Source organism: Hylobates moloch, unplaced genomic scaffold, assembly GCF_009828535.3.
Source record: "Hylobates moloch isolate HMO894 unplaced genomic scaffold, HMol_V3 SCAFFOLD_1299, whole genome shotgun sequence".
NCBI lineage: Eukaryota > Metazoa > Chordata > Mammalia > Primates > Hylobatidae > Hylobates > Hylobates moloch.
Genome location: NW_026653574.1, coordinates 1 through 12,075, shown reverse-complemented (window position 1 = coordinate 12,075; position 12,075 = coordinate 1). Strand labels below are relative to the sequence as shown.

Genomic DNA, 12,075 nt, shown 5'->3' with positions numbered 1-12,075 from the left:
CGGTGACAGTCCCGTGGGCAGAGTCTGAGCAGGTGGGGGCGGTGACAGCCCTGAGCTGCTGGGGTGGACACATGTGGCAGCACACTGCACGCCCTCCCCACCAACCCCCGCTTTACCCGTCCCAGGGCCAAAGCGTGAAGAAGGGCTCCTCTGAAATGCAGCCAGGCCAGGGAGAGAGGATAAAGGAGGCGGCGACGCCTGGGCACCCAGACCCACAGCCTTGTGAGGTGACGAGGCCTGGCTGGAGTGGGGTGACTCCGGAACAGCCCAACCCAGAGACCAAAGTCAAACCCAAGAGCACCATGGTCCGCGGGGAGGCGGGGGCACGGGGAGGTGGGGGGTGCAGGGAGGCGGGAGGTGCGGGGAGACGGGGCTGTGCTCCCCCTGCTCAGCCTTCTCATACACAGGGCCACTGGCCCGGCCCCAACACACAGCCACCCTGTGATTCCCACCCTGCCTGCAGGGCGGGAAGGAAGGAGAGAGGACAATACCCCAAGAAGGGCCGAGTCCCATCCGAAAACAGCAGGGCCACTCAGAGGAGCAGAGCCACGGCCCCCAGCACACACACAGCCTCCCGCGGCGGCCCGTAGAGGAGGAACCCCGGCACAGGCTGGGCTGCGGCTCTCCCGCTACACCCACGGCCTCCCTGGTGGCTGCCTCGGGCTGGACGCTGGACTCTGCTCTCCGCACCTCTTCAGAGCAACTAAGTAACCGGGTGAGAATGCAGCTGAGGTGAGACTTGCTCAGAGCAGCGTGACTCGTGCGCATGGCAGGTCACTCCGTCTGGCCTTTCCCTTCCGCCAACACTGCCCAGCTCCTGGCACAGAAGCCTCCTTTGGGACCCACTTCTGAGAGGGAAAGGAGACACCAAGCCCACCTCCCTTAGTGCAGGTATGGCCGAGGCAAGAGCCCCCATGGCTGCTGGGAGTCCCGACACCACTCCAGAGAACGTGCTTGCTCCTGGGGGGAGGAGAGTAAGAGTGCGGAGGATGTGTGCAAGAAACTCCCCCTCGGATGGCGCCCAAGCACACCCCGAGGCAGCTTCATCCCGAGGCTCCAGTGGAACTTCCAAGAGGACCCGTGTCCCTTCTCACGGCCCACACGCACCTGTGTGAGGCTCAGTGCGGCCAAGGCACCAGCAGCCCAGAGGGGACTGAGGCCAGCCCTTCCCACCAGGCCCCCCCTGTCCGCACCGTCTCTCTCCCAACACGAACAGGCCGGAGTCCCCGTGGCCATGGGAGGGCCAGGGCTGCCACCCGGCCGTGACTGAAGCAGGGGCGGATGAACAGGAAAAGGGCCCAACACCCCCCGCATGAACCTTCACCTCCTGCTGCCCCCCGGCCTCTGGTCAGCGTCTCTGGGGTAGACAAGATGGAAAACAGAGGCCGGCGCTGAGAACTGCCTAAGGCTGCCCTAGCTCTGGAAATCTCAGCACCGTGTTCCCATCTGGGCCGAAGGTAGTCCAGAAATGTCTCAACCAATGCCGGACATTCTGTTCAAAACGCCCGCCCACTCTTCTCCCTGGGGGTCCCAGGTGCCCAGGCCCGGAGGGATAACCCAGATGCCTGGCTCCCACCCACCACGGGAAGCCGAGGCTCCAGGGCCAGACCAGGCCAAGGACCCGCAATGGATTCCAACACCCGCTCTGTATGTGGAACAAAAGTGCTGCCAGCCACCCCTTCCTCCAAACAAGCCCCTGGGAAAGACCAGTCATCATTTGTATCTCCAAATCTAGACAGAGCACGAAACATCTAGGTGTCTCCCCTGTGCCCACGGCCTGGTACCCTGAGAAGGACTGAGCTTAGACTGAATCAGAGCTGCGGCAGGCGGCCTCCCAGACTCCGCACCAGGAAACAGATACTGGACACAGCTTCGAAAGCAGGAAGCCACGGCGAAGAGAAGGCCAGGCTAGGAGGGAGCTCCAAACACAGACCCACAGATACACACCCAGGCCCAAAGACACACACAGAGCCATCGCCTGGAGACATGGAGACGGAGGCAGCCAAACAAACACGGAGATACTCAGGGACTGAGAAAACAAGGGGCAGAGTCAAGCTCTGCCACCACCGACACCCAGGCCCGCTCCCAAGCCTCACCGGCTGTCATGGCCTCCTGCCCCTCACTTCCCACCTCCTGAGCAGCTCCAAGCATGGAGGGCAGGTGCTGTGGTCCAAGCCAGGGCTGGTGGCCCGGGGGAAGGGGCCCCCAGAGCCCCACCAGCAGCAGCCACAGGGAACCAGTGGCTGGGGCCAACGGGAGCCTTCGACGGAAGGGCAGGGCAGGGCGCACCCACAACCCTCCCAGGAGCAGCCGCTCCCGGCCCCTCCTGCTGCCCATGTTGCCCCGGCGGTGACCTAAAGCACCAGCTCCAGAGACACACGCCCCAAACATAGGCCACTCTGAGTCACCCCTGGGGACACTGGCAGGCACACAGGCTCCTGCTGAGAGCAAGGGAAGCGGGTGGTAAAGACCTGGGGCTCCAGCAGCAGCACAAGAGGGGCCAGACCCACGGCCCTCCAGCTCGTGGAGGTGGACATGGTCGTGCGGCTGGACTTCGGGCTGGAGGCCCTGCCAGGTACCTCCAGGGGACCCCCACCCTTAATCTTCCTATTTCCACAACACTCCCCGGAGCGCCATGCTTGCAATTCCATCCCTGGCCCCTCAGCTCCAAACCTGCAGACTGTGTGCCTCCTGTCCCCAGGCCTCTCTTTCTAGAACCTTCTGCTTTCTTCCCCAGCATAACACCCCTAGCCACAGGCCCTGCAGTCTCAATATGTCATTCCTATTCCCAGACCCTGGGCCCAAGGGTGAGAGAGCCGGGCCTGGGAAGACCCGGAGTGTCGGGGCCACAGCGGCGCAGGTCACACGCCACACAGCCCCGCCAGGTCTCCTCCACCCACCCCCAAGAGGCACAGGATTGCACCGAAGGCCGCAGACCCCAAAGGCTGCAGTGCAGGTGGAAGAGGCTCCCGGGGAAGCAGCCCCAGCCCCATCCTTGCCTGGCCTGAGTCACAGGAGCTGGGAGCACAAGGAATTTCCTCCACTTCACTCTTCTTCCTGGTCCTCAATACTGCCCCCTGCCTCAAAGGTACCTGAAACCTGCCCTGCCCCAACCAGTTCCTCAGACAGCCTGGGGATCAGCTAGCAGAAGGCAGGGCCAGCAGTGGGTGGGGCCTCAGGGCAGGTGCTAGAACTGCGGGGGCTCAGGTGGAAGACAGGGATTCCAGAGAGGCTGTGGGAGGAGAGTTAGGTATAGAGAGGGTCCCCCCAAGGGGAGACGGGAAGAGAGGACCAGAGGCTGGAGGCAGGCCTGGGAGGGGGGTGGTGGGCTGAGCAGGAAGGATGGAAAGCTGGCAAGAGGGCAGGCTGGGCTGCTTCAGCTACTGAAAGGCACCCAAGCAGATGGTTGAGTCCCTGTGCCAGGAAGAAGCAGGGAGAGAGCAGGGAGGAGCAGAGGAGGAAGCAGGGAGAGAAGCGGGGAGGAGCAGAGGAGGAAGGAAACACGGGAATCCAGAACTCTGCTGCCACCGAGGCCAGGCCAGGCCACTCCCTACCCCTCCAGGAAGACAGCCCGGCCCAACTACACAGCCAGGGCTGCAGCGCAGTGGGAAAGGGTGGTGGAGGGAAGCTGGGCAGCGAAAGTCACTAGGGAGACGGAGGCAGGCCTCTCCTCCCCTCACACTGCAGGGTTCAGGCCCGACTGCCAGCCTGTGTGTGGCCAAGGGAATCTTGGAGGCCAAAGAGATCTGTCCACAGGCCCCTCCGACCTGTGCCCTTCAAGGGATCCCAGGGCGGGGCCCAGCCCTGCACTCCCTACCTTCCCTCGATGACGGTGATGACATCATTCATCTGGATGTGCAGCTTGTCCGGTTCCTCAAAGTCCTGAAGAGCCCGCATGTCCGTGGGCTGGGCCTGGGGGAAGAGAAAGGTCATTGCCAACTCTGGGACTGACGCCTGGGTAGCCCCTCAGCTTGGACACCCCAGCTCTCCTGGGCTGACCTGTCCCTCACCTCCAGCAGGAAGTCCCGCAGGGCCACAGACGTGGGTCTGTCCTCTGGCTTGTGAGCCCAGCACTGGACCATGACGTTGTAGATGTCCTGGGGACAGTCCTCAGACCAGGGCAGCTGCTCCCCCTCCTTGTCGATCTTATGCAGGATCTGAAGGTGAGGAGGTGCAGAGTTTGAGGACAAACAGAGCACCCAGCCTTTCACTTCCCGCCTTCCCTCCAGCCCATCCACAGCTGCAGCGGCTGCTGCCGTGCCTGGCCTCCAAAGAAGGGATCTGCCTGCCTGGGAGGGGCCGCCTCCAGAGCCCCAGACCCTTCTTCCCAGGCCTGGGGCCTCGGAACAATTGGATGTGGTAAGGGCTAGAGAAGGAGGGCAGGCCCCAGCTTTTCCCTCCCCGTCTCTGCTGGGCTCTCCCTGAGGCCATACAGATATGGGGCGTGAGAGGGGATACGGGACGTGGGAGGAGGGAGTCCATGGGTGAGAGGCAGTTCCAGTGGGGCCAGGCTGCAGGCTGGGAATGGAATTCACCCCACCAGCCCTATGGGGGCCCGTCTCCCAGCCCTCACCTGACTGCCGTTGAGGCCGATCCAGGGCTCCTGGCCGTAGGTGAACATTTCCCACAGTGTCACCCCGAACATCCAGGTGTCGCTGGCATGGGAGAAGGTGCGTGTCTTCAGGCTCTCGGGGGCACACCTGGCAGAGGCAGGGGTCAAAGAGAAGCCCTCTCAAACACCCTACCCGCGTCCGCCCTGGGGACTTAAAACACTCATTCTGCAAACACTTGTTGTGACCCCCTGGGCCAGGTTCAACAGTGGGTCTCTGGGGCGCCGTGTGAAGCGGGCAGGACTCCTTGACGACACGGTGCACAGACTTGGGGAAATCATCTAAGCCTCTTATTCACATGCAGCCTGGCGGGGGAAGAGGAGGGGAAGTTTCCCAGCCAGAGAAGCACGGACAGGAAGGAGGTCAGAGGCTCTGGGACGGGGCAGGGAGAGAAGATCACAGGCTGTTTTCTGACTGTGGTGGGAGGATGACAGTTCCCAGATTTGGGGCAGGATCCTGGGATTTGGGTCCTTCGGCAGGAAGGAGTGGGTGGGAAATTCGGATAGGGCCTGGGGAAGAACCAAAATGGGTAGAAACAGTCATACTGGCTTCACCCAAATACACCCATTCGTTCTGGGCACCCCCAGGTGAGGGGGAAGTGCCACTGCGGTGAGGTCAGAAAGGACATCCCGGCATGGACTGAGGTGCAGAGAGGAGGGTGGCACCCAGACAGGGAACCAGAGCGAGCCCTGCCCCTCAAAGGGGATGGGGCCAGGAAAGTCACTCGAGATCTCTAAGGCTCATTCATTATCCTCATCGGTGAAATGAGAACAATAACCCACCAACTTAATCGTGTTGTTTAAAGGCAACTGTACTAATACCTTACCATGCAAACCAGGATGCCTGAATACAAAAGAGGCTGCTGTAAGTCACTCCAGGACAACAGGCATAATCTAAGACCCGTGCTCGCCCTGGGTGTAAAGCCAGCTGCTCCTTAAGATGACCATGCGTCCTGGATCATAAGGTTGCCCACAGCCACCGCTCGGGAAAGCAGAACTGGAACCCTTCCCGCCTTAAAGCAGGCAGATCACACACCTTTGGGTGCCTCTGGCACCAGAGGACCACAATGGTGTGAGCTGAGGAGAAGCCCACACAGGGGCCAGGGCAGGGCCAAATACCACCCCCAGTGCACAGGTAAGCAGCCCTGGCCCATCTACAAGGCCTGCTATGACCTGGGCCTGTCTACCACCAGCTCTACCTAGAACATGCTTACCAATGAGTCTTTCCCTGGCGAACTTCCCTGACATTTCAGGAAACCCTTGAATACCCCCTCCCACAGCAATGCCCCTTGGAGAGGATACAGCATCTATCCCTGAAACACCCCCCCCCAGCAATGCCCCTGGGAGAGGACACAGCATCTATCCCTGTAACACCCCCCCAGCAATGCCCCTTGGAGAGGACACAGCATCTATCCCTGTGATTTCCAGCACCCAGACCCTGGCACGTGGGCCCTCAGGAATTCCTAGATGGATGGTGAGTGAATGGGTGCAAAGGAGGGCACCCCAGGCTTAGAACAGACAAGGGCAGGCCCAAACAAAACCAGGGGCTGTGGTGGGTCAAGAAAGCCCCAGAAGCTTTGAGGCCTGGGTCTGCAGGGACTCTGTGAGCTGGCAGCACCTGCCCCTCACCAGGCAAAGGGCACCTTGCGATGTTCCTGCATGACGTAATGGTCGTCATTCTGAGGTAGTGCTCGCATCAGCCCAAAGTCCCCGATCTTGACCAGGTCGCGGGTAGCCAACAGCAGATTGCGGGCAGCCAGGTCACGGTGAATAAAGCGCTTGGACTCCAGGTAGCCCATGCCCTCAGCCACCTGCACAGCATAGCGGCTCAGAGTCCCCAGGAGGAAGTGGCCCTGGTGCTTACGTAGCCGGTCCAACAACGATCCCAGAGGTGCCAGCTCTGTCACCTGAGGCCACAGAGGAGGCAGGAGGAATGAGCTGGAGGACCCTGCCCCTTCTCAGCAGCCACGCTGGGCCCCCAGCCCCCTTCCTGAAGGCTTTCCAGAGCCAGGCTGCATGCTCCTTCCTGGCCTGCTGCCTGGGGACCTCTAGGAGTCCTGCAGTTTCTCAGGCCTCTCCCTCGAGGCAATTTGGGAAACTGATGCCTAGAGAGAAGGAGCCCAAAGAGGCAGTGGCTAGAAATTCCAAAACTCAGCCGGGTGCGGTGGCTCACACCTGTAATCCCAGCACTTTGGGAGGCTGAGGCAGGTGGATCATTTGAGGTCAGGAGTCTGAGACCAGCCTGGCCAACATGGTGAAACCCCCATCTCTACTAAAAATACAAAAATTAGCCAGGCGTGGTAGCGCACGGCTGTAATCCCAGCTACCTGGAAGCCTGAGGCAGGAAAATCGCGTGAACCCAGGAGGCCGAGGTTGCAGTGAGCCGAGATTGCGCCACTGCACTCCAGTCTGGGCGACAAAGTGAGACTCTGTCTCAAAATAAATAAATAAATAAATAAATAAATAAATAAATAAGTAAGTAAGTAAGTAAGTAAGTAAGTAAGTAAATAAATTCCCCAAATTAAACTCAGTGGCCAGCCCCTCCCATGGGAGTAACTCTCTGACACTGAGCACCAGCAAAATCCAGAGACAGACCCGGACCGGACCGCAGCAGACACAGCCCGTACCAGGCTGGGCCCCTGTGGACCCCTTTACTCCATCAGGTTGGGGGACCAAAGTAGGACCTAGGGCGCCTCTGACCTTAGGATGGAGAGAGTAACCGAACCACACGTCTGGGACCAGAGCCCTCTCCCTGCCCGCCCCCTCCTGCCCGCAGCACTCACCATCTTCATGGGCGGCGTGAGCACCACCCCATAGAGGCGGATGAGGTTTCGGTGGTCAAGCGAGTGCATGGCATTGACCTCCCGGATGAAGTCATCCATGGCTTCTGGCTGGCTCAGGACATCAGGCTTCAGGCACTTCACAGCCACATTCACCTGCCCACAGTGGGATTTGCAAGGACTCAGGACTTGCCAGGTCCCGGACACGCGGAGCCAACCTGCTCCACCCTCCAGCTGGGCTCAACGATCCCTGCCTCCGAGCTCCTCATCTGGTTGGGGAAGCATGTCCCCAGGGCCTGGGCTTACATGCTCTGCCTGAGGCCTGGCTGGAGAAGAGCAGACGGCTGAGGGCCATCGTTGGCCACGCCTCCCCTTCCTGGGGGAATGCGGGCTTAAATACCAACCAAAAAGTAAGAGATAACCAGTATGATGACAGAATATTCAAATGGTCTAAAATGGAATTTTTTTTTTTTTTTTTTTTGAGACAGAGTCTCGCTCTTGTCACCCAGGCTGGAGTGCAGTGACGTGATCTCAGCTCACTGCAACCTCTGCCTCCCGGGTTCAAGTGATTCTCCTGCCTCAGCCTCCTGAGTAGCTGGGATTACAGGCAGGCGCCACCACGCCCGGCTAATTTTGTATTTTTAGTAGAGATGGGGTTTCTCCATATTGCGCAGGCTGGTCATAAAATGGAATATTAAAAGGTGTTTAGCTGTAAAAGAAAAATGCTTTAAATGTAATGCCAAAAACAAATGTGTGGAGCTAGAAGTCGGCACAGCAGCTTCCCCGGGAGGAGGACGCGCTGAGTGACAGCGGCTTCCCCGGGAGATGGACGCGCTGAGTGACAGCGGCTTCCCCGGGAGAAGGACGCACTGAGTGGACGGAGCATGAGGAGCCCTCTGAGGTGCTGGGAATGCACCGCACGTGATCTGGGCAGTAAGGACATGGCTCCTGCATAGGAAACAGTCACACCAGAACTGTATGCTGTGGTGCACACGTTATCCCTGAGGGGAAAATGTTAAATGCAGTGTCGAGAAGAAAGAACAAGATTTTAAAAGCTGTATCCAGAATTTGTATCTTCACTAAATCCAACAAAATACCTAAAGTGGGAGGAAGAGGCAGAAATGCCAACTCAGCTTCCTCTGAGTGGTGGGATTACAGGCAATTTCTTTTTTCTTGTTTTTCAAATACTTTCCAAACTTTTATAATAAGTAAATTATTTTTATAGTTGAAATAATAAATGTGCTTAGTTAAACCTGAGCATGGGCTGGGCGTGGTGGCTCACACCTGTAATCCTAGCACTTTAGGAGGCTGAGGTGGGCAGATCACCTGAGGTCAGGAGTTCAAGACCAGCCTGGCCAACATGGTGAAACTCCATCTCTACTAAAAAGACAAAAACCAGCCAAGCGTGGTGGCGCACACCTGTAATCCCAGCTACTCAGGAGGCTGAGGCAGGAGGATCACTTGAACCCGGAAAGTGGAGGCTGCAGGGAGCCAAGATCATGCCTATTGCACTCCAGCCTGGGCGACAGACAGAGCGAGACTCCGTCTCAAATAAATAAATAAATAAAACCCCAACATTCCTGAGCATGGACTCTGGGATGAGCCACACTGTGACGCGTCCCCAGTCCCATCCACATCCTGGTTGGGGGCAGAACAGCCACTACCAGCCCCGGGTCCCGTGCCTCTGCTGAGCTGGCAGGACACAGAGTGCTCACCGTCTTCCCTGAGGGCGTGTCCCACTCGCCCCTGCGCACCACGCCGAAGGAGCCATCGCCCAGCTTCTCCAGGAGGTGCAGGTCCTTCTCCCCAATGAGGCAGGTGAGGCTCTGCAGGGCCCCCTCCCCTGCTGGGCCAGGGGCTGGCGAGGTCTTCCGGAAGGTGCTCTGAGAGTGATGAGGGGGGAACTCAGCCTCCAGTCGCTTTCCACTGAACACCTGTTTGAAGGCAGCCGGGGGCCAGATGGAATCCAACACCCCAGGGTCAGTCCCTCAGTCCCACCCTGCTGGGTCCACCTGGTGATCCCTGGCTTCGGCTTCCAGACAGGTCCTGGCTTTGCCAAACTGCCAGTGGGGCAGCGGCTGGAGGCCCACACTCCGTCCAGGGCACACCCCCAAATACGAACCCAAAGGCTGACGCTGGCCTCAAGGAGGGTACCAGAAAAAGACCGACAGGCATGCAGCCTGTGGCTGAGCGGCCCCACACCCAGCTGTGCGGACAGGGAGGGCACCGCCCAGCCAAGGTCCGAGTCTCCTCCCAGTCCTGCCCCGCCCTCCCTTCCTGCACCCGCCGCCCCGCAGACTCCAGCCCTAACCCGGGTCCATGGCGTGGGAGCCGCAGGGGCCCTCCACAAACACCTCCTTGTCCATTTTTAGCCCTGGCCCCTTCTCTGGCCTGACCATTTGGTGCTGTCTCCACCCTCACCAGGGAGTCGGCTGCCCTTCATCCTGCCCAGGGGAGAGGATAATTTTAGTCTGAGGTTGAACTGTCAGTGTGTGTGTGGTTCAGATGAAGCTAGTCCTTGCTGGGGAGGGGCCTGGGAAGATAGCTGGGTCTCTGGAGGGGCGCCTAGAGCTGAGGGCTGAGACAGAAGGAAGAGTGGAGGAGACTCAGAAGCCAGGGTAGACAGGGAGGGGGCCGAAGGTCAAGGGACAGAAGAAAGGAGACCATGAGGGTCAACGCTGGCCGCATCAGTCTGACTTGGCGGCCTCCACTGAGGCATCCACAGCCTTGGTTCCAGCTGCAGATTCTTGCCAGTTTGGGTCTCACGCCCCCAAAGCTGGTGGATCCTGATCCGTCCAGGCCAGGGTGCCTCTAATCTGAGGGCTTCTTCTGGCCTCTGCCCTGTGCTTCCTTCCAGTAACTAGAATTCCTTATGTTTGCAAGCAATGTTCAGGTTACAAGACCCTCCACAGCCATTATCTCCGGTGCCTCCTACAGCCCTGGGAGGTGAGCTGGGCAGTGGGGCCCGGCATCATTTCACTGAAGACACAACAAAAATCTGGAGGCCACTGACTGCCCAGGGACCTATCAAGAGCCAGTGGCAGATCCAAGACCCCTAAATCTCAGCACCCCTAAATCTCGGCAAACCACGCTGCTCTCTTCTCCTGCCTCCACCATCCCGACACTACTCATCCTTCCCTAAAACCCGGGCAAAGGACCAGGACAGTGTTCCCAGAAAAAGCCACAGGATCCCAAGAGACAGCCCCTTTGCCAGATTGCAGCCAGGAAAATCTCTGCTGCCCAATCCCACTCCAGCTGTTCGGCCCTGCCCACCCCCCAACCCAGCCCTGAGGCCAGACACGGGGAGGAAAGGCCAGGGCTGGCTCACTTCCTCTCTCATTGTCTTCCAGACAATGGGCAAAGTTCCACTGAGTCTGACCAGGGACTCACTACACCACAGACCCAAATTAGGACAAGGTGTGGGGAGAGGTGGGGACAGGCTGTGGGGAAGGAAGCTGTCAGCAGGGACAGACGACCAGAGAAACCCAGAGATTAGAGAGGGCCGGGGAGGAGGGAAGACAAGCAAAGATGTTCTGGGTCCAGACGGGTCCCTCACCCCACGCTGGACACTGGCCTCAACGCTCAGACACAGCAGGGCTCAGTGAAGGCACACTTGTCAATGAGCTCCTGTTCCAGGCGTGCCGAGGGGCTGTGAAGGCCTCACCCACACAGGCTGCTAGCGTGTCCATATCTGGCGGAGACAGACACTTAGCCCGGCAGCTCTACAAGTGCGCTGCCCGATAAGACCCTGGATGCGGGGGTCCTGTACAAAGTGCCGGGGGAACGGCGAGATTTGACCTGCCGGGGAGTTGGGGAAGGTTCCCAGGACCGGAAGCAGAGGGGGGCGTTCGAGCCTGCCACCCTCCCACCTCCTCACCCACCTTACTCATCCAGGACTTGCGTTTGCACAAGGCCTTCCTCCTCTTCACAGCCTCCCACAGCCGCCGCTGGCCTGCAGGGAGGGTGGGGAACCCCGTGCTGTGAAGGCCGCCGTAGCCCCTGAGAGAGGCTGCTGCCTGTGGTCCCCTCGGGGGTGCGTCTGCCACTAGACACCACCCAGCACAGTGACACCAGGGAAGTCAACCCCAGCTAACCTGGAGCCTCAACTGACCAGAGGTCTCTGCACTCCACTTCCTGGCACTGGCTCTCCAACTGGGTGAAGGTGTTTAACCAAAAACTTGAAGCCATGGGCTTCTCCCAGGTCTCAGGAAAAATCAAGGCAATGAACAGAATTTTCTCAGTGTTGAGGTTTTTTTCCCTCCGTAAAATCTTCTTATGCTACTAGCATCGGACACCAACTATCCAGGCCTAAAGTAGCACAAGTCAATGTCTAACTTAGCACATTACTACCTATTTAGCTATTGTAACAAAGTCAGTGTCTAACTTAACACATTATTACCTAGTTAGCTATTTTAACTTGAAAGCCCTAATACGTTTCTAATGTTTTATGAAGAACATCATGAGTTTTAGATGCTACAACCCCCACTTTTAGGAAAAATATGAAGATAAGCGTTGAACTCAAATCAGAGCAAACCTGTGTGTGTGCGTGCGTGTGTGCACATGCGTGTGCGCACGTGTGCGTCTGCGCGTGTGCGTGCGTGCATATGCGTGTGTGCGTGCATGTATGCCTGTGTGTGCGCGTGTGTGCACATGTGCGTGCATGTGTGCGTGTCTGTGTGCAGGCAT

The 12,075-nt window shown here is 58.8% G+C and overlaps 1 protein-coding gene across 1 annotated transcript; it reads right to left on the bottom strand.

Moving 5' to 3' along the window:
- Positions 1 to 3,783: 3,783 nt before the first annotated feature.
- LOC116464692 (activated CDC42 kinase 1-like) lies at positions 3,784 to 11,450 on the bottom strand (the record flags this gene model as incomplete). The annotated part of the gene is made up of 7 exons (XM_058435153.1): positions 3,784 to 3,912; positions 4,011 to 4,157; positions 4,574 to 4,700; positions 6,239 to 6,516; positions 7,393 to 7,545; positions 9,105 to 9,323; positions 11,271 to 11,450. Coding segments are annotated over 7 exons (1,203 nt in total), but the record flags the coding sequence as incomplete, so codon positions are not given.
- Positions 11,451 to 12,075: the final 625 nt, after the last annotated feature.